Genomic DNA, 25,579 nt, shown 5'->3' on the forward strand with positions numbered 1-25,579 from the left:
AGTACACAACACAACCATAATTCAATTCCCCTCCCTCTGAAAATCAAGATCTAGCGACTAAGATCAAATTCATACAAACAAAATTCATACCTTATATCGTCCGTGAGTAATATATGAAAGATCTACAAAAAAAAAGAAAAAAAAAATTAAAATTTCAAAAAAAAAAAGCACAAATTATACATTGCAAAACAATAAATGAACAAAAGAACTAGAACTTTCAAAAAAAAAAATCAAAAATTATAATTTACAAAATAATAAATGAAAAAACAGAACTTAGAAAAAAAAAATAGGAACCTAGAAGTTTTCAACAAAAAAAAATTCGGAACTTAGAATGAGAATGAAAAATACAAATACCTTATATCGTCCGTGAGTAGAATATGAGTATATGACAGATCTACAAAAAAAACAAAAATTAGAACTTCCAAAAAAAAAAAGAAATTAATCAATTATACATTGCAAACGAATCATTCGGAATAAATGAACAATTGAACAAAAGAATTAGACCTTCCAAAAAAAATATGAAATTTTAAGAATAAATGAAAATATCAGATGAGGAAATGAGAGTTTCAGAGGCGTGAGAAAGCTTGAGAGATTCAGATGAAGAGGGAGATAGCTTAGGAGGTTAGGAGAAAGAGAGAGATGCTTGAGAATATCAGATGAGGAAATGAGGCGTGTTGTGTGCTGGTGTGTTGTGTGCGTTTTAACTTTAGGTTTTACTTCTTCCCCTAATCTAACCGTCCATTTTCAATCTCAGCATCTCACCGTTCATTTTTTTTTTGGTGGTATTAAAGGATCTAGAATGTTCGTGCTTGATCCAACGGTCTTAAATTTTTTTTTTTTCGAGTCTTTTTTACCGTTCCTTTTTTTAAAAAAAAAACATATTATTATTAATTATTTATTATTATTTTTTTTTGAGGTTATTATTATTATTATTATTATTATTATTATTATTATTATTAGTAATAGTATTATTATTGTTAGAATGTTAGTATAATTTTATGTTAATATTCTTATTATAAGTATTATTATTATTATTATTATTATTATTATTATTATTATTATTATTATTATTATTATTATTAGGAAATTTTGGATTTTAACACCTTACAAAAGGTTGAAAATGTTTTTTAACACCCCCCAAAAAAAAACTTTTATTTTAACACCTCCCAAAAATATAAAACTTGGAAGTTAACACCAAAATCCATCTTCCGTTAACAGAACTGTTAGTGGGGCCCACCCCAACGAATATATTTTTAAAAGATCTGTATATAAGAACCATTCTTCCACGATTCTTGCACGATATATAAGAACCATTTTTGCACGATTCTCCCCCAATGAACGAAAACGTTGTTCTTATTGAATAGCAGCAGCGCATTGCATTGTTGCACGATACTTGAAACAATTCTTGCACGATTCTTCCACGATTTTTGAGAAGAGGAACAGATTGAAGCTGCTGAAACAGGTGAGTGCGGTCAATTGTTCGGTTGTTTGGTAATTATGGTTTAAATTCTCTTCAATTATTATTTGCAATTGTTTCGTACTCGGATTAATGGTTGGATTATGTTATGTACGCATCTAAATGCCCAATTGCGAAATTAGGGTTCGTCAGAAATTGAATTTGGGGCTTTTCGTATTATGAAATTAAAAATGAATTTTGTTGCTGTAAATGTTAATTCGTCAGTGTACAAATCTGTAAATGTGATTGTCGATCTAAAATTGATGCAGATTATGTCGTTTGTTAGCTCTTCCCCTCCTGAGGCTAGAAAATGTAAGTGTGGTGTGCCAATGGCCAAGCTCACTAGCTGGACAAGGGAGAATCCAGGCAGGAAGTTCATATCATGTAAGTTTTATGACCCAATAACTGAAACAAGGGGTTGCAAAGCTTTCGAATGGGTTGATCAACCTGATGGAACAGATTGGCAAACAGGGGTTATCAACAACCTGTTGTTGGATAAGAAGCTGCTAAAGGGTGAAGTTAATGAATTGAAAAGGGAAGTTGATGAAATCAGTGGCCAAAGGAGGTGCCTACTTAATGAAGTTGATAATTTGAAGATGAGATGCAAGGCCTTGAACGCTGACAGGAAGAGAATGAACAGGGAGTGCAATGAAGGGAAGGTGTCTTCAATCAGCTGTTTTGGTTGGGTGGGCATGGCCATTTGTATAGGTTTGTCAATGGGTGTAGTTTTCCTAATGGCTAAGGGTGTGTAATAGTAAGTTGTATTAAGTAGTTATAATTTCTTGTAATGACTTGAAGTGTTATAAATATGTCTTTTAATCAACCTATTTATGCCTTGTCTAAGTTGTTAAATTGAGAATGTTTAAACATTGGAAAAGGATTTAAACATGTGAAACATTAAAACATGGGAAATATGTGAAACACTAAGATAGTTCAAGTACAGGTTGACAAAAGAACCTTACTTCAACATGTTTCAATGGCAATCAAAGCCATGCAACCATTACAATTCAATATCTAATTGTTCAAATTTGTTAAGGGATGCCACTAAAAAACTAGCAAGTTACATAACCAGTCATGAGTACATAATAAAAGTTTGAAATTGTTCAACAGACATAATGTTTGATATCCAGCATGAGTACATCACTGAGTAAGGTTGTTGAGGGATTGCAGCCTGGCCCTTGTTACAACACATGTGGCTGTTGTAGGCTGACTTGAGGAAGACCTTGTCTTTCTTTTTGGTTGGCTTAAGGCAGGCTGACTTGAGGCAGGCTGACTTGAGGAAGGCAGAGCTGAGGATGGCTGACTTGAGGATGGCTGAGCTGAGGAATGCTGAGCTGAGGAAGACTGTGGCTGTGGGCGCTTACTGAATGGCAGACAACCTTCTTGCTCTTGAGGAAACTTTTTGTTTCCTATGCTGTTTGGTCCAGCCCCAATTGCACTCTATGACATGCATATCAAAATAAAAAGTCAATGGAAAAAACACATACATATATAAAACAAAGGGGGAGTTGGTGTAATGCTTGTGTTACCTTTTTAGCAGCCCTAATCTCTTTCTTCTTCCTCTCCTCCACCATCCAAGGAGTGTTCAGTGGGGGTCTGCCTGCTGACTTTATCAGCTCTGTAGCTGGTGCAGCAGGTACTTTGCAAGTCTTGGCATAATGCCCAAATCCCCCACAGTTGCTACATTGCTTCTTCCTCTTGGTACTTGCCTGACCACCTGAAGAAGAACATTCTCCTGGCTCAAGCTTCCTTTTTTTGCTCTTTGGTCTCCCAGGTTGCACCTTAACAGAAGGGGGTAGTGGTTCCCTCATTCTGACTCTCTCCCAGTGCTTTGGGCCAGGCATTGGTTGGACAGCTGGTTCATAAGCAGACCTGTATGTGTCCATGGTATAGTATGGGTCAACAGCAGCCTCTATGTCACCCCTCATATCCAATATGCAGGCATAAGCATGAACACATGGAATGCCAGTGAGTTCCCAATGGTAACATGTGCAGGTCTCCTTGTCCAAATCAACCAACACCTGGTCATCCTTCAGCTGCACCTCAAATGTATTCCCTCTGGATGGCTGCACCACACAGGATCTAGCCACAAAGTCTATCCTCCCCAGAACATGCCTCACATATGGCACTAAGTTGTGTGTAACTGTTTTTGAATCCTCCCACTTTTCATTATTCCTGTTCATAATATACCTCCTCATCCATTCCATTTGGGTGAGGATAGGTTTATCTCTGGCAGGCCTAATGACTGCATTGAAAGTCTCACACATGTTGTTCAACAACATGTTGGACTTGCAGTTTGGTGTGAATGCATGTCTAGACCAATGGTGGGGAGGAATGTTGATTAAATACTCATATGCCTCTTCATCGAGGAATTTGATAGACTCCATGGCAATTTCATGCTCAAACTGACATATAAAAGCATTCCAAAAATCACACCAAGCATATACAAGCTAACCAATATAAAAACACACCAACAGTCATATAAAAGCATAGGCTAGCTTCAACAATCAATAAACTTACAATGGTGGTGGCCCTAGCTGCTCTCCAAAACAGCTCCTTAAAGGTTGATCCAGTGAAGTTGAGCTTGAAGTTAGCCCAAATATGCCTCACACAAAACCTTTGCTCAGCTTTGGGAATAACATCAGCCATTGCTTTAATCAAACCCTACCAAATGCAGACAAAAGTATAATCATCAGTCAATCACATACATACACATGAAAACTTAGAAATTGAACCTAAATAGTTAAGAGGGAAACAGAAGCATTACCTTTTGCCTGTCAGACATGATGGTCAGCCCAGCTCCTTGATCATGTGTGAACATTGACATAAGGGATTCCAAGAACCAACCCCAAGTTTCCTGGTTTTCAATCTCCACTGTGGCCCAAGCTAGAGGAAACAAGTTGTTATTCCCATCCTTAGCAACTGCCACCAGAATTTGCCCAGGAAAGGCACCCTTGAGGTGACAACCATCCAACCCTATTAAAGGCCTACAACCCTTTGCAAATCCATCTCTCAATGGCCTTAAACAGATGAACATCCTCATGAACAATGGTGGCTCTGGCCTGTCAATACCATCAACAACAACATTGCACCCTGAACCAGGGTTGTACTTCATCACAGCTTTCCCATAATCCCACACCCTAGCATACTGCTCCCTAGCTGAACCAAATATCAGTAGTTTTGCCCTACACCTAGCTAGCCATGCCTTATAGTAACTCACATCAACTCCTAAATCATTCAAAATCCTAGCCCTAATCTCCTTAATTCTCCAACCAGGGTTACTCCTAAACTCTTCTAAATACCTCTCTGCTATGTATTCAGCAGTAAGCATCTTGTTCTTCTTTACTCTGAAGCAGGAATGGTCTAAATTCAAGGTTTTGATTTGCCAAGTTTGCTGCTTAACAAGTTTTGATGCAAACACCTTGAACTGACACTTTACCCCCCCCACACATGTACAAGCAGGCATTCTACAAGTGTAGCTATTGAACTCACAGCCACATCTATATCTACACTGAACTGTAACCCTTGTACTGTCATTATGCAAGTAGTAGAACTCATACCTGTTTTGAATGGCATGAAGTCTTAAGGCCCTCCTCAAGACTGAAGCATTACTGAATTTCTGATTTAACTTCAACTTGATTGGGTTGTCAAAGTCCACATCAGCATTAAACCAAGGAGCATAGTCCTGTTCCTCATCAGATCCACACAAACTCCTTGAATCATCTGAATCAGCATCACTTTCTGGATTCACCTTCGGTTTTCCAACATCCAAATCATTTCTCAACTCTACTCTCTTATCTTTGCCAACCCTGTCATCTACTGCACTCTCCAAACCTTTCCTAAGGCTCTTGTTCACTTTGGCCAAGATCTCCTTTGACCCTTCAATATACCATTCCTCATCCCCTTCATCAAATTCTTCTTCACCAGGTTCCCAATCTTGTCCCTCATCACTCAAATCTGAACTTGAATAACCAGATCCTTCACATCCATCATCCTTTTCTTCATCAAACCTCAACACTTTAGCATTAGCTGAGGCTTTCCTAGGTGGACTCTCCTCCCTTTGTTCAGTTTCTGTCTTCTTAAACCTAGGGCTCCTCCTAATAGTCGATGTATTTGAACTTTCTACCTTCTTATCCTTTTTTTTTGTCTTTGCAGGATTGGGTTGGGCCTCTTGTATGGGCTGACTAGGAGCTTCTGTTGTTACAAAAACCTCAACATACCCCTCTTCATTTACTGTCTCCAAAAGGCCCTTAACCTCTTCACTGTTAACTAGTTCCCTTTTCCCAGTGTTAAAGGTTTTCCCCTTCTACCTATACCAACAGCTGTAATGCATAGGCACATCCATATCACCATTAACAAAACCATGAATTGCAGCTGTTCTAATCAAATGCACATCCAACTTAGATACTTGAACCTTCCTCTTCCAGTAACACCAACCACCACACCAACACAGCAGCTGCCTGTTTTTGGTTACTCTTTTAGGGACAAAAGCACCTCCCACTCTAAGGCAGATGTCAACCAAACTATCCTTGTCACCCATTATCTACCCACCAGTGAAAAACATATAAAACATATTAAAAGCCATGTAACTATACATGCACAATACGAATAAACAAATCCATCACAGCCACACAAACAAACACATAAAAAAATTGAAAATAAACATATACAAGCCAATGTAGGTGCTCAGTAACATAAATTAATCAACAAACCACACTTGCTAGTTTAATTAACAATAAACCACCTTAATTAATCTCTACTTTCAATTACGAAATCCAATTAACCTAAGTCGCATAGTCAGTTACAGAAATTGATTTATCAAGGCTTTCCTACTGTGGTCCCAAAATTTACCCTAATTACCCAATTATTGCAAGGTTTACAGCAATGAAGCACCAGTAATTGACGAAATTGCTATCAAAGGAGAGCAATTTTACCTTATTTTCTGTGAATTTCAAGCGGCTTTCGCACTTTTGTAGTTGAAGAAGATGATGAAGAAACCCTCCTGAGCTTATCTTCTCCAACGTTGACACCACCCTACACTCCACTTCTCAGCCAAGATCTCCTTTGGTTCAAAAGCGAAATCAATGAAGGTTCAGAAAGAATTCAATGCAGACGGTTGGTGCGAATTCAATGAAGAAAGAAGTTTCGTGTTTTGCTGGGTGAAAATTGAAGTTCAAGCCAATTTGTGGGACCCACGTTAAATTTCCGTGACGGAAATCGTTAACTGGTGTTAACTTCCAACTTTTATATTTTTGGGAGGTGTTAAAATAAAAGTTTTTTTTTGGGGGGTGTTAAAAACCATTTTCAGCCTTTTGTCAGGTGTTAAAATCCAATTTATCCTTATTATTATTATTATTATTATTATTATTATTATTATTATTATTATTATTACTACTTATAAATTGTAAGAAACGCAAATGAAACAAAATTGAAATTGATTAATATGACATAGTTAATGTACATCAATATCTAACATCTCTATGTATAACTATATATATGAATATATCTGTGAGTCTGAGACTTTAAATGTATTAAACTAATAACTTAATAAGTAATAAGACTAATAAAGTAATAAGTAATAACTAATAAGTAATAAGTAGTAACTAATAAAGTAATGAAATCTAACTGTTGTTTTTCATGGGTATTCAATCTAACCGTTGTATATTTGACTATTTGACTATTTGTACATTAGTATTGCATAATGATTTCATCACCACTTTAGTGATTTCGTCGTTTCGTCCATTTAACTTATCAAGTTGTTTGAGTTAGTAATCTAAATAAAGTACCAAACTAAATAACTAATCCATTTAATCTCGTGTAACTTATAAATTATAAGAAATGCAAATATTTGGAAATTGAAATTGATTCAATACGATATTGTTAATGTATATGTATTGTGTATATCATATGGTAGTATGGTACAAATGTACGATTGGTATCATACTATCATTGCCTCATGGCCTCATGGCCTCATTGGTATGTAAGTATGTAACTATGTAATTATGTACGTATAATCGATAAACATATATGTTAAAACTTAAAATTTTAGAACACTTGTTAATCGATCTAATTGAGTACTTGTACTTCCTTAATTATCGATTTATCATACTCTAAGTATCAACTAATTAAATCATGGTCATGAGGCGGTCTTTAAAACAATCATGAATTCATGACCCAAACCGCTTATAAACCGAACCGGCATGATCCGAACCGCTTATAAACCGAACCGACATTGGACTAGGTAAACCCGCCCCTAAACCGGCCCATTTCAAACCGAACCGGCATGATCCGTACCGTTTATAAACTGAACCAACAGTGACCCGGGTAAACCCGCCCCTAAACCGACCCGTTTCAAACCAAACCGGCACGATCCAAACTATTTGTAAACCGAACCGACATCAACCTAGGTTAACCCGCCCCCTAAACTGACCCGTTTCAAACTAAACCGGCATGATCCGAATTGTTTATAAACCGACCCGCTTATGACCCAAACCGAATTTAAACCGTAAAGAAATAAACCGAAACCGAACCGACCCGTGACTAACCCAAACCGAACTGAACCGACCCGTCAGCTAAATCAAACCGTTTCAACCCGAACCGCTCCAAACCGAAACCGACTCGCACCGAGGTCAAACCGAACCCCCAAACCGAAGTCCCACCCCTAATGGTTAGTCATCTAGCCATATATAAAAGGAGGCTAGGGTGCTTAAAACTTCACAAGTTTATTTGCATCTCTATACTTATACTACTATCTTTGTTGTCTTTAAAGTACTTCAATTACTATGGCAAGCAAGGGCAAAGATAAGGTGGATAGCAGTGGTCAATGTGGGGCACCTAAGCAATCTGGTTTAGAAGGGGTGGAGAAACGGGTTAGTTCTCTTGAGAAAAGGGTGGAAGAGCTAGATGCAGTTGTGTCTGCTCTTTGCTTTGGTTCACTAGAAGAAAATCAACCTAGCCCAAACACAGGTTGTTGCATGCACTCTACTGGAGCTGAAGCAAAAGAAGAACCTAATGAAGGAACCAGTAACTTCACTTCTCAGCCTAGTCTCCATGGCATTGAAATTCACCACCATTCAAGTCCTTCATATTCACTTGGAAGTGATCCCTCATATGGTGGTTCATTTTAAGGAAGTCTTTATGTTAGCTAAATATTTATTAAAATTGTATTGAGTCACTTGTCTTCAAAGTATTTGTAGTAAGGTTCTTGTATTTTGGCTTACAACTATTATGGTAGTAAGATCTTGTAGTTGATGTTGTGGTTGCTTGCTTAAGTAGTTTTAGCTTTTGGTAATGGTAGCTTTATGGATGTATCCTTGAAGATTATGAAATGAAATGAAATCAAGATTTGGTATCTGTGATTTGTTTAGTAAAGTTTTTTGTTTTGTTTTGATGCATTAGTTCTTTCATTACAGTCTGATTCCATCATAGTGCTTGATTAACATGCCATCATATGCCAATTTACATTGGGTAATCATGATTAGTTTAATAAAGGCTCAGTCTTTTAATTTATTAGTCATGAGCAGTTTAATAAAAGATTTAGCTAATTAATAAAAAGTAATTTACATAGGTTCTATTAACATCCTAATAGCTTCTGCAAATGTACTAATATCCTTATTATTAGGTTACCTCCATAACACTGTAAAAACACAAAAGTATGTATCATCATCAATCCTTAAATAACTTTAAAGTATATAGGCATGCTTAATTGCCTAACACACAAGAAATAATAAAGTAACAACAATGAAGTAAAAAGTAACTCAGTAAGTAAGTTGAACAATGCAATTATTGTGACAACACAAGCTCATTAATTTTTTGGAAGAAATTTAAAAGCTAAACTTGCTGTGTAGATTTCTTTTGAATTTAAAATTCTTTTCCCTTTTGTACCTAGTATTAACTTATGTATAATGTTTATTTATCAAGTATTGTCTAGTGTATATCAGACCTTCAGCTTTTATATTGGCTTGGCTTATTTTTTCTTTTGTTAACTTCAAAAGCTTTATCATTTACTTCCTATCTTCTGTCCTATTTTAACATGGCTGAAAATGATGATATTGCATCTTCTAAGCAATGCTTTTTCAACCACAAACGTAATGTGCAGGCTCGGCTGTAGCTCCTTGAACTTAGGCAGGCTAATTTAGAAGGTCAATTATTTGTTATGATGTTGAGAAGAGAATTGTGAAGATAAAATGAGAACTGAATAAAATTGCAGGTGAGATTGCTGAAATCGAGGACTATGAAAGAATCAAAAAGGCTACAAAGAGGGTTGAAGATGATTCTGATCATGTTGTGATTGATGCTAAGCTAGGCCAGTCTCACATGAACAGAGCTGAATTTGTTGACAGTGCAGGGGCAACACAATTTTCTAAGGATGATTTGCTAGCTAAAAAGGGTGGAAAGCATGATATGGTTGAAGATAAAGAAGGTGCAAGTGAAGAGGTGATAGGTGGTAGGAATTGGTGGTGGCCAGGCATGATATCATGATTAGAATTGTTAGCAGTTATTTTAGTGTTTGGCTAATATGCTAGTCAAATAATTACTATCTGTAATTAATTAAGCATGGTAGAACTTTAAGTCAATATCTTTTGTGAAAGTTTGTTGGCTTGGTTAAGTTTCTTAGAAGTTGGTAATGGTAATATTATGGATGCTTGCTTAAGTTAATGAAATGAAGTAAAATGAATGTTTGGTATGTATGAGCTATTTTAGTGCAATTTTGATTTACTTTTGGTGCCATATAGCTTATATGTTACTATTATTTTGTTGGTATTTTAATGAGTTTGCATATTTAATTGCAAATTAGCATATTCAACTATGTAGCAAGAGTTCACAAGGCTTAAGAATATGTAATTGTGTGAAATTGAATATTGTTCTTTTAACAATGGGCTTAAATTTACTTTAGAATGGGCCATGTGGTCATGTATATAACAATGTATGTATTTTATAATTAGTTTGTATATATATGCTGTAGTGAATTAGTACATGAGTAACCTAAATAATATCAAAATAGTATTGAACATTTCTTATTTTGGTAATTTTTAAAAAAACTAATTTGCCAACTAAACTAATTTTTAATTTTTGGGAAAATTTTCATAAAGTCGATTAATAGAAACTAAACTTGTTGCATAAAAAGCAAGAGTATAAATATTTATAATTCTTTAGTTTTGCTAAAAAACAAAGTTGAGGTGTAGTCTAATTAGTGAAATGTGATTTAAGGGTTATGTGTAGCTAATATAGCCTCTAATAGTTATACATATGAATATATAGTCTTGTTGTTGTTTATGTAGTGAGAGCCCAAAATAAGTGGACTTATAATAATAATGTGCAAGATAATGGGCCAATTTAGTGGGTTTTATAAGGATAACATTGTACTTTTGAAAGTAGGTTGTAATTTGATTTAGAATGGGATTTGTGTTTATTTATATAACAATGTTTGTGTGCTACTAATTAAAAATTAGATCTACAATTAAGAGATTCAAAAAACAAGGTTTAATATTATATATCATACAATCTTTTAGTGTATTTTGTGTGTAATCAATTAACAAAAAGATGGCATGGTGTTTAAGTGATCTAATTATGATATAATATGGTGGATACTGTGTCCAATATTATTTTCAACTTTTAAAAATGAAAAATCCTATATAGTCATTAAGCATTAATAAAATGTGTTTTTAATTTTTAAATTTTTTGTGAAAAGCGAGGAAAACCTTTTTTTCAAATACATCTTAAATGATTATAAATTATATGGGATAATGAAAAATTGGGTTTTAAAACATCTTTTTTTTTGTTTGTTTGTTTAAAGTTAATGGCGACTATTTTTTCATGAAAAATGTAAAAGTAATATTACTAATAAGATATCCTTAGATAATTTTATTAAAAGAAACATGTGTAAAGTAAATGGTACATTTGGCATTTTAAAATGCAAAACTAAGAATAATAATGAAAGGTGTGGCTAGGTAGATGGTTTCAGCAAAAAAATTATGAATACCCTACGATTATATAAAAGTGTGTATTGTAACATAATATGGAAAGTTCATTTCTTATAAATCATGGAAATGAAAGTTAAATTTTAAGAATGACTTAAAGTATTAAGTATTATAGTTTAAAATAGGTGCTAAAGCATGTGCATTTTAGAAATTACATAAAATATGTTAATCTTCGTTAGTTGTTGTTCAAAATGTTACGTATAACAATTAAATTATATATAACGCATTTTAAAGGTTGTTTTAAATGGTTACGTGATAGTTTCTTGATATTATTATTATGCACAAATAAGTAGTACGCACTATTGTTGTTTTAGGTAATACAGTTGTCGGAAAATGGTAAATTAAGTAAAGTAGTAAATTAAAAAATTTTAAAATGGTCCCCCTCAAAAAAGCAATTAAAAAAATAAGTGTCGATGACGTTTTTATTCCCGGGTAAAATTTCCGCGCGATTGGCTTTTGATATAGCTATTTTCAAACAAATACGGAGTCAGCTTCTTTTTTATATTGTGAATGTTCTTATGTAGTACTTATATAACAAGCTTTGAACTATTGGACTTTGTGAAGTAAAATGCTTCCTCGGTCAACGTGTGTTACGTTGTGTGAAACGATGCAACCTTCTCTCTTCTGCAATAAGATGCTAGCTGGGACATTCGAAGAGACATGAAGAGAAAAGTGACGATTTGATTAATATAAAAGGCAAAGTTACTTTTAATTTTGGCAATCTCAAAACTTTTCTCTGTCAAATTCCTGCAAATTCCAAAAGCCTTCTTCTTCCATTAAAACTTTCTAATCTAAGCTTATTAATGGCCAGAAACAATGGCAGCCCTTCATTTCAGGATTGGTACCGCAAATTTCTAGAAAAAGGAAAGCGAATCTTCAGGGTCAATTTACGGCAATCGCTGAAGTTCGATTGGAGGTAACACGTAAGCTTGACCAGTTGCTGAAGGAAATTGACGAGATTGATGAGCAGCTAGCAAAATGTGACAAGGCTGATGAAAGTAAAAGGAGCGGTAAAAGGCTTAAAATTAACAGCAATTGTGATGCTATTGTCCAAATTGACAGTGACAGCGAAGATGATGCCATTAGAGGGAGGAAGATGCACCAATATGTGGGTGAATCATATAAAAGCAAAGGTGAACTTAGTAATGTTGGTGGGGTTCAGGTTGATGGAATTGAGGGAGGCGTAGCTGATATGGAAATTAGTGATGGAGAGGGAGAAGCTCAGATAAAAAAGGTAGTTCGTGAGGAGGTAGTTGTTCAAGTAGAACAGGTGTAGGAGCAACATGCAGCTCATGAGGAGGGAGAACCAGAACAAGGACAATAGAAGGGGGAGGAGGAAAAGGGAGAACTAGAAGAAGAGGAGGGGAGGAGGAAGATGAACCAGTGCTGGAGCCAGGGGAATGGGATGCGAATTCTGAAGAGGATAATGGATACCTGTACCATTACAGGTTCCCTGAAATCGATGAATACTCTGATGCGTATGGATTTGATTCACCATAGAAGTAATGATTTTAGGTGTTAAGTAGTCTTATTTGAATGTGTTTATGCAGTTCTTAATTAGTTAAGTTTTTAAAGCCAGATTCATTTTGTTAGTTAGATGACTATTGTTAATATTATCATAGAACTGGCTTAGGATATTAGGTTTGGAAACATAAGTTTTAAATGTAATGAATTTTGGCATATATGATAATATATAAATATTTTGTTCAAATTGGTAGCTGTGATAGTTTTTCCCTTTTACCATGCTATATATTAATGTTAAACATATTGAATTATAGAATGTAGTCTTGGAATTGATTATTAGTGCCACATTGTTATTGGTTAAGGCAATATAAAGCATGGCTTTAAAATTGTAACAGTCATGAAGGTGAAACATTTGTTTATACTTTTATCGAAATAAGTGTTATAGGTTTAGGTGTTTTTGACTAAATATTGAGTGGATTGAATGCATATAGGGGTAAAAAAGAAACTTATACTTGCTTTATAGTTATAATTGAGTAAAGTGAGAGTAAAATTTGCAAACTTGAAATGATCACAAGTGCTACAATAAGTGATGTTATTAAGAATAATATGATACTCAAAGAATGTGAGAATGATGAGAAGACTAAAGTGGATATTAGTAACGAGTATAATGCAAAATATAATTTTGAAGGAGATGGTGAGGATAAAAAGGATAATAGTTTAATAAGTGTTTATTTAATTTTGTAGCTTATAAATTGTTGCCTAAAATTAGTTAAGTATGATACACTATGATCTTGATATCATTGTGAATGTCATAAGGTTATAGCCTAGAGCTGATTTGGTTGAGTGTTAGTAGTTTTGCTGGGTAATTATGTTATAATGGATGAATCTTTTAAATTAATAAAATGCATGGTATCTTGATGTTAATGATTGAAGCTACAGAATAAGGCAGGGTGATTAGCTAACATTTTAGCTTTGTTGATATGCAAATCAATTAAGTGATCTTAAATGTATTTGCAAATCTTTTCATTAGTTTGCTTATTTTAGGTTGTTTGTATGGAATAATGTTTTAGAGTAAAAGTGGTTTTATTTGATTTGCATTTGCATAAGTCTAGCCACCTTAGAAATCTTTATTGCCATATCAGTAAACTTTCTTGATGTGTTTTTTTTTTTGGTAAATAGCTTTATAAATACATTTTTTATTTTGTATTTCTTTTGACTAATAACATGCGTGAAATTGTATTACATAATTAAGCATTGATATAAGAAATGACTGGTGGCCTTTTGGGCTACATAAAGATTTGTTCAGATTGTAAACCATAAAGATTTTGTAGCTGGGTTGTTTTATCTGTCCTTTGAATAAAAGATTGTTTCTTTTTTGCTTTTTTAAAGATTTTAAATGGGTGGCAAGTTTAAACCATTGTGTAATGCCTTTGCACGCATCATGTATTAATTCCTGTACATCAGATTTATTTAGTTGAAGATGACTTGTTTATTATGTTTTTTTGGGTTATATGTCCAAATTGTAAATCTTTTTGCTTCTTATTTTTAGTTATACATTTTAATATGTCTGAAAATTATGGTTTCCTATTTACAGGGTTTATTTTCAGCTGCAAGGGCAGTGCTTTTGTTGTTGGAAAAAGGATAGTCAAAGTAGAAATGTAGTTGGTTGGAGTGCGAATTAACATTTTAGAAATTAGGAGTTTTAAAGAAGGAAAAATTGTTAAGAAGAATCTTGAAAGTGATTTGCAAGATCCTGTGCATTTAGCTTAGTTAGATGAAATTCAAATGTTCAAAACTGAGATGGTTGAAAGTTTTGTAGTAGCTAAATTGCAAAGGATCTTGTGATACCTAAAAGTGCTTAGAATGGTAGGGTGGCTAAAGTTGAAAAGGCCTGCAGTAATGTGATAAAAAGTGATGGTTATTGGTGGTGGAGTAGTTGATGTAGAATATGCAAATCTGATGGAGATGAGGGGGATGATGAGGTTAATAGTTCAATTAATACTTGGTTATATAATGCAATATAAGTCATCTAGATTAAATTCAATTTGTATATATTTCTAATTTACTCCCTAGCTGAATTTATTAGCTTATGGAATTTGTTTTTGTAAGTGAAAATGATGCTCAACTAACTGCATACTTTAACAAACAAATTTGAAGTAATTTGAATGTAAGTTATAACTCAGTACATTGCAGTATTAAGCTGGGTTTTTTTTATTAAAATCATAGTTTCTAGTTTTTCTGAACTGTAGCCAAGTGACAAGTAAGAAACTATATTGAAAAGCAGTTCCAATAAACATAGTATAGAAATATAAGATGGATTTATGAAGATAAACTTCAAAGCCAATTAAAACAGTAAAGACCAATTACAATAATAGAAAGTCGAAGCACTAACAACCATGCATAAGTAGTTAAGCAAGTCACAAAACACAAGAAGTTCAAATACGAGAGAATTTAAAGATTACATAACACTATAACAGTAATGCAGCGATTAGGCATATTAAATGGGCGCAGAGAATATATTATTGTTCCAAAAGGTGTCTAGTAGGAACACATTCAAAATGACAAGCTACTCTTGCCTGAAACAATGTGTTCCTATCAGAAGCCCAAGGCCTAAGCAGTTATGACTTCACTCGAAAGAAACGGATTTGATAACCCATTTAAGAAATCCAACTCTCTTGAGTGCACCAGTTGGGCCAACTTCGAGTTTGATTTTTTTTTTCTTTCAAAGCATCAGCTATAGCTTCAAATTCAGGCCAATCCGTCATCTGCGTGTTTTAAGATAGTATGTTAAAATAGAATTACGCTATCACATCAGCAAAATATGTAATGGAAACTATTTAGTGTCTTTACCTTCTTCTGTATGAGTTCTGTATCTTTAAGCCCTAGCAATGTTTCACAGTGCTTTCCATATGCATTTAAGCGAATAATTCCAGTGTCATTGCTTGCATTAAAGTTGATATTAACCCTGGTGGAAGGTAAATGTAGTTAGTTATATTAGAGTTTGCAATATTAGAAGATTACTATGTGTCTATTCTACCTCTTCTCTGCAATGCACTGCTTCTCACATCTTTCACAGTAAAACTTGATAGTTTCCACATTATCACTACGGTTTCCACAGCCACTACATCCAATATAAGTATTCACATCTTCTTTAATAGCAGATAGGATTGTCACGCTAAGCCAATGGCGCTCATGTGCAGAAGTGGTAGTAGACTGCAAATTGATATATTTAAAAGAAGTTATACGAATGAATATGAAGATGCTTCTTGTAAATAGAGATATGTGAAATTAATGTTTTCTTATTAAGCTCATCAACAGTGGTTAAAACATTGGAGCTGCTAGCCTATCTGGTATGCAACTCATGTCCCACATGGTCAGCAACACAATCTTGGTTCTCCAGTATCTTGTTCCATAGAATTAGCTAATAAGTAATTATAATTCGGGTACAAAAATAACAATTTGGCACAACATATTAGCTTACCAAGCCTTTAATGCATTCACTTATGGACCAGTAGGGTTAGGATCAATTGTTGTTGACATAGAAGATGCCAGTGAGAATCCTAGGTCATAAGATATTAATCAAGGTATAAACATGTTTAAGCAACTGTTATTATGCTATTCAGAGAGTAATTCAACCTATGTGGGGAGCTGGTTGTAAATGCCGAAAACTAACAACCATAAAAGATTCACACCAACTAGCTAGCTGAGCACAGTCTTTAGTAGCAAGCTCTCCATACACAGATATCACAAGATCATCACTAAGCCTGCAGATGCACCAATATGATATTAGAATGAAACATAAAAATAATAATTAGTCAATTTCTATATTCATGAATATATAACAACCTTTGCACACTATCATCCACAGCAACAATATCGCGCACATCAAATTCATAACCAGAGTTTGTCTTCTTCTTTTGTACGTCTTCCATATGCACCACCACTCCAAGAATATCTGTATTTATGAAAAACAGAGCTGGAAAAAGTTAAATACGCTGCAGCAAGTGAAAAGCATGCTAACCTACAGATTGAATGTTACCAAATCGGTCATGTATACTGCTTGTTGGTGGTACTTCAGCAATAGGAGTGTAGTTTGGCACAATAGGACCTGAATTAGGATTGAGTGACTGAATTGCAGTTGTGCCTCCAAACGACAGGTAGTAGTCGCCTTCTTTGTGGCGGTACATTGGATTAGTATTCCTGATAGGGGAATCTGATATTATGTACTGTTTCTGTTGCTCCAAGATATTCTGAAAATTCTCAATCTCATCATCAAATAAAGTGCCTCTGATTTTTTTACCCTAAATGTACAGCAACAAACCAATTAGAACACAACCTACTTAATCACTAGGGAAAAAAACAGAATACTCACAACATTATACCTCTTCATCCTCAAACACAAGTTTCTGGAAAGCCTTTTTATTTTCTGGATATTTTGCAGAATACTGAGGTTTCATCTAATAAATTTGCATGCAAAGAAAAGTTAGCAAAGTGTGCTTGTTAATTTTATGGGAGTTGAAGTACATGCTAAAACAATTATGAAGAGGTTGATGCATTGATTGAAGATATAAGTTAAGTACATGCTAAAATGATACCTTGGTCTGTACTACCATTTGTTTAAATTATAATTGCACAATAGTGAGCCATTTATAACAACATATTGAAGTCATGCAAGATTTGTTGCTTTAATTCAGTGAAAGAAACTCAGCACCTGTACTTTATAAATAACCATAAGTGTATGTAATTTATACTAGTATACAATATAGTAAGCATTTTCAAGATCTATAGCACTGAAAAATACTAAAGAAGGCGTGCTATTTAATGTGAACAAATCAGGACATGACAATTGGTTTTTTCCATGTTCAAAGGAGCATTGATTGCTAGGTAAAATAGATTGTAAACATTAAAAAGGAAGGCAACAAGCATACAAATGAAGCTGTGACAATAAAATCGATCTAAGAAACATGTTATTAAATGAAAATAAGTGATGATTTAGTAATTTGAAATCATAAGAACAAAGCCATTAATGCACTTACCTTAACAACAGTCTATCACAGAGAATAATCTTCAATGAAGTTTCTTTCTAAAAGGCAAGTAAGATATATGTTTTGTAAAGCAGAAGTGCTCTTTAAATAGAGCAAAGAAAAGCAATTTGATTGGCTAGAAAGTATTTATTGTGTAATATCCAGTGGACATGTGAATGTTCTAATGCTACTTAGTTAATAATCAGTTTTGACCTGACTTATGACTAATGTGTAGGCTTTTTCTTTGACATCTTTGTTGACACTTGAAAATGCAAAAGGTAAAAGTTTTGGTTTTTTTAAAAAAAAAACTGAAGAAAACTATTATTCTTTTCTGTTTTATCATCTTATTTGAAGCATTTTTTCATATTTCACATCCTTGAATATACAAATTTTTATTTTTGTGTGCATTTTAAATGTTTTTTGAAAATAATATTACATTTTACAGATAGTGTAAACATTTACACACAAGCTAGATTTAAAAATTAAATATAATCTGTAGTTTTGCAAATGGTATTAATTTGAAATGATCAAATACAGATGTCATAGGAAGACCAGTTATAAGGGGGCCTTCTTAAAAGCTATTAGCTAAATTGGTCATTTTTACAATCATCAATGCACTCTAAGTTCCTCCAAAAGATCAACAAATGTTATAAGCACAAACTGTGAAGTTTAATATGCTTTAAAAATCAGCTACATTTCAAACCAACATGTACAATGGCTGCAAAAAAAAAAAAAAGAAGCTTAAATCAAATTTAATAAGAAGATAATTGCAGTAAAACAAACTGATGTAACTTTATATGTGAAGTAGCAAAGATACTAAATCTGAACTTACTTAGAATGCCATATTTCAAATGAGTTGGCCAGCCTTAAGACATCATACGACACAATGTTATCAGAATGTTCTATCGGCAGCAGCTAGTGACTGAGTTGTATAAACAGTAACTTTATCTGATTTTTTGGCTCGTGAAAGAACAACATACAACTGACCATGAGAGAAGCATGGCTGTGGAAGGTAGACTACTACTCGATTAAGTGTCTGCCCGTGAGACTTGTTAATTGTCATAGTAAAGCTTAACTTAAGTGGAAACTACTTTCTCTCAAACCGGAAAGGGTACCTAGAAGAAGCTGAAGGCCTTAAGTTTACCCGCGGAACAAAATAGAGTGTGCCTTTATAATGGCCTGATGCTATTTCACAAATAATTGAATTAGGCAAGAATCACCTACATATAAGGCTAGTACCATTGCACATTCCCTTCGAGGGTGCTAAATTCCTTAATAAAATAACAGGGTTGTTTATTTTCAGCACAAGTTGATGCTGGCTCATTCCTCCTGGGCAAAGTGTAATTAGGAATTCAGTCGGGTAGAGTGTGCAATTATCATCAAGTATTGAGTCATAACTTGTATACATAGTAGGGACGCCGGGAAACTGTTCAATCAAGTACTCATTAATGGAATCTACATCCTTATTCATAGGTGTGAGAATTGCTCTCTCATTGAATATGCTACTATCAAATCCTGGCGTGCCAACTTCAGGGAAAATTGTTGCAGTTATAACAGAAACAAGATCCTCATGTAAATTACAGTACTGAACAATTTGTCCTGGTAACTGAACATAGGCACTTTCAGCTGACTGCAACTGTCCATTCCCCAGAGCAAGTAGGAAAGTTCAATAAGGCAAGTCGTCGTTAACTCTGATGTTTTCTGTTAACCGGAACTTGACTAAAAGAGGCCAAATGTATGAACTGACTACACTTACACCAATAGCTTCTTTTTGTGTGCGTTGAGGCAAAATAGGCAACACTTGCCAGAAATCTCCTCCAAACACAACCACTTTCCCACCAAAAGGCTGATCAGGATGACAAAGATCCGGTAGTAATAAATCTAAGGATTCAATATTTTCCCTACATGCCATGGAAGCTTCATCCCAAATTATAAGAGCAGTTTCTTTTATTAAAGCAGCTAGGCTTCCTTGCTTAGGAACATCACAAGCAAGTGATGTATCTGAATCTAAAGGGATCTTGAATCTAGAATGTGTTGTTCTGCCAGAGGGAATATTTGAAGCTACAATACCTGATATTGTTGTTGTGTAAACACCCGATAGTGTCTCCCCAAAAACCAAACCCAATGATGAGTACCATTCACGTCTTTGATTTACGAGTTCGGTGAAGAGTCTCGTGAAGTTTTATTAAGCCTTAACCATAATTCTAACCTTTTCTAAAATGTTTTAAACCAAAATCATTCATTTTGTGTTTTTGAAAATCATTTATTTCGTGTCCTCTTTACAAAACGTCCAAAACAGTCTATTTTGGTCCATAATCTGGTCCAATTATTATGTAGTTGGATGGGGTTTGAAAAGAGCTTTCTAACAATATATTATAAGCCCAAATCCGACTTATAACGAAGAAGTTATGGCCAAAATACCTGAACCAAGCCTTACCTGCGACCCAATGACCATGTGGAGGGTCCATTTACCTTAATCCCATTCCTAAACCAATTAGGATTTATTACAAGCTTCTAGAATATTCTAGAAGGTTTTTTTCAATCCTAAATCCATTAGGATTTATTGTGAGCTTCCATAATCCTCTAGAAGGTTCTAATTTATCCTGTTTTCGAAAAGATAAAGATTTAAGAATTTTACATCGGATAAAACATCTGTTTTCAATGATCCTAATCCCGGTCAAATTAGAACACGTACGGAAATTTGATTAACCCAATCCGATTGGAAATAGGATTCTGTACGAATTATATCTTTCCAAAACCATCGCTAAGCGACAAGATCATCGCGCTGCGATGGGAAGCGTTTTACTTCGAGTCGAATTCTGACTCTTTTTCTGATCCTTCGACCCTCTTTTTTTCTTATAAATAGAGGTTGTATCACCTCGTTTTCAATCATCAACAAGTTAGATCACCAACAATCATCATCTAATCCCCTCTCTAATACTTTCTCTCTCTCTTGATTCTTTTCTTAGCCTTAGCCTAAACACATCCCACACACATCCTTGATACTTTCTTTGATCAAACACCATACCTCTCTCATGAGATTTGAATACTCCTAGCCAACCTCGAAGTTGCCTTTGACCTCGACGTGAAAGGTTGATAGTTCTGAGGGTTTGGTCCCAAATCTATATTTCAATTCTTATTTGATTTATTTATTTGATTTAATCTTTCTTGAAGTTTACTAAGGTGTGTATTGTTTTGATAGAAAGAGATACGAGGCATCAAAGTAAGTAATTCGATTACTTAATTGTTCTTTTGATAGAAATCATGCTTAGAATATAGGATCATGTTAGGTTGTTGATTTTGATTCCTAGTATCATGTTTAGGGTGTTAACTAATATTTCTATTATCATGTTTCTAGTATCATGTTTAGGATAATGCTTTGATTATGATTTTTATTAGTGACATACTAGGGTGTGTTATTAATCCATTTAGTATCATGCTTAGGATCTTGCTAATCATGTTTTAATGATGTTTTGATTATGATGATGATTGTTATGTCAATTATTACATTGCTTGATTATTCATGATTGATTATTATTGCTTGATCACGCCCCTTCTTGCAGGTTTAAAAGGAATTGGTACTTGAAATCACGCCTAATAAGATAATTAATAATTTAATTTTAGACTAATATGATTTTAATTCAAGTGATCACCAATATTAGATTTATTTGTGCATTAATAATCAACCAACGTAGATTAAATATTCTTAGGATTAATTTATTGTATGTATGTTGATCGAAAAGCGCACATGGACATCATAAGAATTAAGTAGAGGCCGATTTAGGGCAGGTTCAATCTCTTTTAGGTTGGATTCGTACCATCATCCCCGAATATCCAGTTATGGTTCCGGACCATGATACATGTCGTTTACCGTATAAAATTAAATATTTATTTTCCTAACTTAACCTTAAAAAATATTAACAACTAGTAAAAGGGTAAGTAAGGGTCGATCCCACGAGGAGACTTTTGCCTCTTAAATCAACGTTTAACTAAATTACAATATATTACGGAAATTTACATACTATACATTTATTCACATATGTACATAAAATGGGGGGGGTTTGTTTAAGATAATACTAAACTAATACGGAACTAAATTAATAAACTACAATTGACGACACAACTAACCATTCCATTGAATAGCTCTTACTTGATTTAGTTTATTGGCAATAACATACAATTCACCTTGAGTACCACCAATTTTAATTACTAGACTAACTGTAGAGCCTAAGATAACAAAGACTCCCTATCATCCCTTAGTTTTAGTCACTTATGAACTAAGCCAAATTGACTCTAAACCTTTCTAACTGATACAAATATGATCGCAACTCATATAATTTAGAGGTGGAAGCATTATAAACTAGGAGACATCATTATTAGTCCTAATTATTCTAATCACATAAATGCCTAAAATAATTAGATTGAACTTACTCTCTAATCTAAATAAAACCATAATCGCAGATCTCATGCATATAAATTAGGTGTCACTTGACTATATGATTTAAACTAAGCCAAACCATATAGATAACAATAATTAACAACTATACACACACTAGTAACATGTATAATCGGAATTTAATCAATGAATTACAAGCAAGGTCAAATAATAATTAAACAAAACTGAAAATTGACTTAAATTAAAATCAAATGTAATACCAATAATCTCATCAAGTTTTTCATCAAATTATCAAAATAATTTAAACAAGAAGTAATATGAACAATAAAGTTAAGAAGAAGATTTATGAATTATACTCTAAAGAACTGTCTAATAAACCCGGCTTCGACCCCAAATTCACCGTCATTCTTGTTCTACCTTGGATTCGAGACTAAGCTTCCCTCCAACGGCTATCTTCTCTTCACCAATTGCCCAATTCATGAACTCACTTAAATTACTTTGTAGTTGGTATATTTCGGCTAGGTTGTGTGTGTTTTTGAGATGATTTTTTTTGGGGTTTTTATAGCCAAAAACAACCACCGATTTTTGGGTTCGGGATGATAAACTTTTGAAATAGGATAAGAATTCATCGCTTTCCTTGAATTTCGGATGTGTTGAAGAAAGATTTTGAGCTTGATGAAGATAAACATGGAGTTGAGAGATGTTGTTTTGAGCTTTGGTTTTCACGCACCCTTTTCCCCTTTTCTTCTTATTTATTTATATTTTTATTTTTTTTTATTTTTTTTTGTTTTTCTTTGATGATGATGGCACGTGAATGTGATTAGATAACCACACAATTTGGGCCTTCTTTGATGTTCTACATTAGCCAAATCCACTTCATACTCCACTTTCTTTTCCTCTTGCTTTCCTACCAAAAACACACAACTTGATATTAAGTACCAATTATTAAAAAAAAAAAGAATAGCTATAAAATAAAATACTAACATAAACTAAGAACTAAAATTATTAAAGTGGATAATTTCATAAAATAACTAATAAAAAGCGATTGTAGGACTAATATTAGGGACTAAAAATATGGTATATTATGCACTTATCAAATTCCCCCACACTTAGTCTTTGGTCGCCCTCGAACAAACTAAATAAAACTAACCTATAAAAGCAATAAACCTAACTCACTGTCGTAGGAATCACGGTTACACTTAGCACGTGCAACAAGCCCTTTAAACCCCTAAGTTCCCCCTAGAGGACGAGTACGGTCTCGTGAGGATTTGCAGTAGACATACCCACAAAGTCCGTTATTCAGAAATTTTCAACTAAATAGCAGTAAACAATTTTTAAAACTCATTTTTATAGAAGTTTCCCCAATTTAACTTGACGACTTGCTCGATTAACTTTAATCATTTCTCACCCTCCTTACTTATACCAATCCACATGTCTTAAATCATTAGGACTTTTCAAGGATATCATGGGGTTAAGGTAAAAGAGGGATATGACAATAATTTATGGGAATGCAGTGGTAACGTTTCTGAAACTAGTAGAGTACAGTACGATTACAACCAAATAATAACAAATATTCCTCAGGTGCAACCTAAACTTTATGTACACCACATTTTTTTTCTTTCATGACTCTTAATGTTCAACCTCCGTCAAAGAGTCCATGTAGCGAGTGTTCGACCAGTGACTCCCAGGCACTAGGCTTTAAGATACCCCTAAGGGTCTACTTACTCGAACTACTCAAGCAAGAGATAGAAACATCACACGTACATAACTGGGTTTGAATTTTTTTCTCTCTTTTTTTTTTTAAACACTTTTACCTAGACATTGGTACGTAGAGCCTTTGACGTTGAAACTTTCACTTTATAATACTATACCCACCATTGTATGTCAACAACCATTTTTACATCACACTTTTATATGCCCTACTAGTTTCAGAAAGGTTAATCATTTGATTTGTAAGTAGAGGTATATTTGTGATTCATTCATGGAAAATAACAAGGATAAGCTTTTTGGTTGATGTGTCATATGCATTGTTTTAAATGCCTAAATCATTTACAAAACATGGATTAGTTGCAATTTGAGGGAGATACGACACAAGCCCAGAGTGTAAGTTATCAAGAAGATTGGAGAAAACAAACATTTTTTTTTTCATTTTTTTTTGTACTTTACTGCTATTAGTTCAAAATTTCCAACATATAAAAAAAAAAAAATTCGGCAGCACCTCCCCAGTAAATTGACTACTGCCTAACATAAAGTCGTCTTCAAAAACAAAAACAAAACAACTCAAACCACACAACAAATAACCAGTATTTTGCTTCCCCCACACGTAATCTTTCATTGTCCTCAATGAAAAAGAAATGAAGAAAAAGAAGAAGAAACTTAGCTGGTTTAGTAGATTATGAGATTTCAGAATGTTTGTGATGTTGTTGCACATTGCATAGCACTCAGCTTTTCAGTGTGCGGAACTCTTCATTCCGCTGCTTGTACACGGTTACACTCAGAGTTCTTTTCTGATTGCTGAATTTTTTATCCTCCTCAATTCTCATGACCGGAGTTCTGGAGTTAAAGGTATAATGCAGTGTACTTGTGAGATTAAACCGACCATAGTGATGCTGCTGCAAGAATGCACAAATTAAATCCAGTAAGTTTATCTCATGGTGCCCCAACGATGAAACAAATAAAATTGTAGAAAAGAAAGGAAACACAAGAAAGAAAGAAAGAAAGAAAGAAAGAAAGAAAGAAAGAAAGAGAGAAAATAATAATAATAATAATAATAATAATAATAATAATAATAATAAAAAAAAAAAAAAAAAAAAAAAAAAAAAAAACTGAAATCAAAAGAAATGAACAAGGAAAAGAGCATAATATCCTTGGGTTGCCTCCCAAGTAGCGCCTTTGGTTTACGTCGTTGGCTCGACATTCCTTTCTTCATGCTTGTTCAAATAAAATGTCTTCAATCATAGTCACATAAGCTTGATCATAGAATGGTTTTAACCTGTGACCATTAACCTTGAAAGTTTTGTTAGTATTGAAATCTTTGATTTCAACTGCACCATGAGGAAAAACATTAGTAACAACAAAGGGGCCAAGCCATCTAGTTTGTAATTTTCCTGGAAATAATTTCAAGCAAGCATTAAATAAAAGAACTTTCTGTCCAACCTGAAATGATTTCCTAGCTATGTTTTTATCATGGAAGGCTTTGGTCTTGTCTTCATAGATTTTTGCATTTTCATATGCCTCTAACCTCAATTCTTCCAACTCA

The 25,579-nt window shown here is 34.0% G+C and overlaps 2 protein-coding genes across 2 annotated transcripts; one reads left to right on the forward strand and one right to left on the reverse strand.

Moving 5' to 3' along the window:
* The first annotated feature begins 1,106 nt into the window (after nt 1-1,106).
* LOC110733799 lies at nt 1,107-2,464 on the forward strand. The gene is made up of 2 exons (XM_021913854.1): nt 1,107-1,462; nt 1,726-2,464. The coding sequence occupies exon 2, from the start codon at nt 1,729-1,731 to the stop codon at nt 2,206-2,208; it is 480 nt and encodes a 159-aa protein (XP_021769546.1). The 5' UTR covers nt 1,107-1,462; nt 1,726-1,728; the 3' UTR covers nt 2,209-2,464.
* A 110-nt stretch (nt 2,465-2,574) lies between these two features.
* LOC110733798 (putative protein TPRXL) lies at nt 2,575-3,361 on the reverse strand. Its single transcript, XM_021913851.1, has 2 exons — nt 2,986-3,361; nt 2,575-2,896 (listed from the first exon to the last, which is right to left on the reverse strand). The coding sequence occupies exons 1-2, from the start codon at nt 3,340-3,342 to the stop codon at nt 2,597-2,599; spliced, it is 657 nt and encodes a 218-aa protein (XP_021769543.1). The 5' UTR covers nt 3,343-3,361; the 3' UTR covers nt 2,575-2,596.
* Nucleotides 3,362-25,579: the final 22,218 nt, after the last annotated feature.

This window comes from Chenopodium quinoa, unplaced genomic scaffold (assembly GCF_001683475.1).
Source record: "Chenopodium quinoa cultivar QQ74 unplaced genomic scaffold, ASM168347v1, whole genome shotgun sequence".
NCBI classification, from domain to species: domain Eukaryota; kingdom Viridiplantae; phylum Streptophyta; class Magnoliopsida; order Caryophyllales; family Amaranthaceae; genus Chenopodium; species Chenopodium quinoa.